Consider the following 2,500-nt stretch of genomic DNA (forward strand, 5'->3'; position numbering starts at 1 on the left):
AAACGTGCGGACCGTGCGTGTGTAAGCCAAATGCCCTGGCGGCTACATCGATCTGTCAGACGCGCGGCAGGTTTGTGCGGGACCTTCCGGGAGGATATATAGATACGCGCGCATGGGGGCATTCGCACGTAAAACAATTAGAACCGATCCTATTTTTAGAGCACGCGTAGGATGGCCCGCGGTATCCGTGCGTCTGGTGTAGCTGGTATATCATTGACATATATTGGTCCTATCCAAACGCACTGTACGCGTGCAGTAAACGCGCGTGCAGTAAACGCATACGCACGTGCGCAAAATTGCCTGGTGTAGCTTGGCCGGAAGAAAGAAACAGCCGAAAAAGAGAGGAAAAGATTTGGGATAGAGGACTTACAGTATATGATCTTACTAAAATGCTATACTTAAAAAAAAGAAAAAACAACTCATCATCTTCTCAATGGGTTGGCCAGTCGATCTGAAATTGCACATGAGCATCGACCATTGATTGGCATAATGCCAGGACCGATGGAGCAGGGGTTTTTTTTTGTGTAGTGGCCGTCCCCAAGTCTGCTAACTCTGCATGCAGACATTGGGCGCGCACACACACACACACACACACACACACACACACACACACACACACACACACAACCCCCCCGGACGTTCTCCTTGATGGAGAAAGAATGACACATGCAGACCTGTATAAGACAACAGCAAAGAGACTATAGGCTGAAATGGAGAGTTAACCCATTCTGAACGGGAACCCATTTTGGTGTTAGCATCATGTTACGCTTTAGCTATTTAAAAATAGCAGATCTACAAGCTCATAGCGCGCCACCGAGTGGCGCGCTACGAGCTTGTAGGTCTGCTATTTTTTAAAAATCGAAGAACGACTGACATTTTTAGAATCTGATCTCAGGTCAGAATGGGTTAATCAGACCAGTGTGTGTCCAGTGGAAACCTCGTATGAATCTGATCTCAGGTCAGAATGGGTTAAACACCAATCGATCTACAAGCTCAGTGGCTGTCGACGGCTCTATATACGCACGACTCCGTTGTTACGGCGACACAGTAAACAATTAACATTAACATGAACCCATTTTGACCCGAGATCAGATTCTAAAAGTGTCTTCTATACATCCCGACAGTTTTCTGAAAAAGCCATGTTTCTATATGTCAGTCGTTCTTGGATTTTTCAAAAATAGCTTTTTCAATAGCTAAAGCATAACATAATGCGCCAAAATCTGATTTACAAACTCGCAAACGCTTGTACTGTACATCGCTTGGAAATCTTGAAAGCGTGAGAGCTACTGACTTAGAAGGCGACGTATGGAATAGACCTTAAATGTGTGTGTTTGTGTCCAACCTGCAGGTACGAGACGGAGGCCCACCATCCAGACCAAGAACAACAAGACGGAGCTTCTCAACCCAGAGGAAGGAGAGGACAACATGGGGGACGCTGTCGGTAAGGCAGACCACAATACAAACTTAGAAAAAGTGCCCCTCAGGTTGTGGCCTCCTGATTTCCAGGTTTTTTTGGACCGCCAGATCGAACAATAGAAGACAGTCACTCACTATAGCTCTGTCAAGGTCAAGGTGAACTTTATTGTCCACAAGGGAACTTTGTCTTGGGCTTTCACCCCAGCTATACAGCCACACATAAAACATCAATGACAAACAAAAATACATCACAGAGGAAGACACAACATTACACAATTGCACACGTGATGTGGATATAATCAGGCCTCACGTATAGTTACCGCTGTTTCAGAGCCTCGCTCAGCATCTTAGTTGATGCTGATACAAACGACTTTTTAAATCTAATGTACTTCCACTTTGGTTCTTTGTATCTTCTCCCAGAGGGCAGAAGTACAAACTCGCCATGTAAAACATAACATTAGCAGCAGCACATCATCCAGAACACAATAAAAGTAAATCCTATACGTTCCACGCTCACGAGTCACGACACCCTCCTCCTCCCTCATGGTTTACTTGTTTCTTCATCGCTGAACCATGTGGTAAAACCCTCCTTACACACCGACACTCTCACAGCTGACCGGAGAGATTCACGCGGCCCCGCGCGCATAAAGATAGAGGGCGATCGTTTGGGGACAATTTAAGTTTGCACGCTTCTGTTCTGATGACTTCACTGACACATAGTGCAGCGCATGCAGCCAGGCAATCAGTGGAACAAGATGCAGCTGGGTGAGCAGAGAGCAGCACATCAAAGGGCGGGCACACACAAAGGAGTTGTTAATGAATGGCCGACTGAACTCCTTAAAGGGAAAGAATCACTTATGTCCGTTGACAATAACCAATCCTACAGGGTTTTTTCTTTTTATGCACACATGGCACAAAAATAATGATATGGCGGGAAAAAAAGGAAATGTTTTTTTTTTTAGTCGACTTATGTTAATGAAGTCGACTTGTTGAAAAGTCGACCTTTTGCTTAATGCCCTAGTATGTGTGTATGTGTGCGTGTGTGTCTGGTTAAAGGCTCATACATACCGGGTAGTCTGGATTT

General features: G+C 45.3%; 1 protein-coding gene across 1 annotated transcript in view; it reads left to right on the top strand.

Moving 5' to 3' along the window:
• Window positions 1–2,500, top strand: part of cacna1ab (calcium channel, voltage-dependent, P/Q type, alpha 1A subunit, b) — a gene marked incomplete at both ends in the record, with an annotated part of 241,854 nt that overhangs the window by 145,581 nt on the left and 93,773 nt on the right. The window contains one exon of the mRNA XM_080760544.1: window positions 1,349–1,441. Coding sequence (XP_080616670.1) covers window positions 1,349–1,441 — 93 coding nt within the window. The remainder of the gene's footprint in view (window positions 1–1,348; window positions 1,442–2,500) is intronic.

The sequence above is a fragment of the Protomyctophum bolini genome, assembly GCF_963924005.1.
Source record: "Protomyctophum bolini genome assembly, chromosome: 3".
NCBI lineage: Eukaryota > Metazoa > Chordata > Actinopteri > Myctophiformes > Myctophidae > Protomyctophum > Protomyctophum bolini.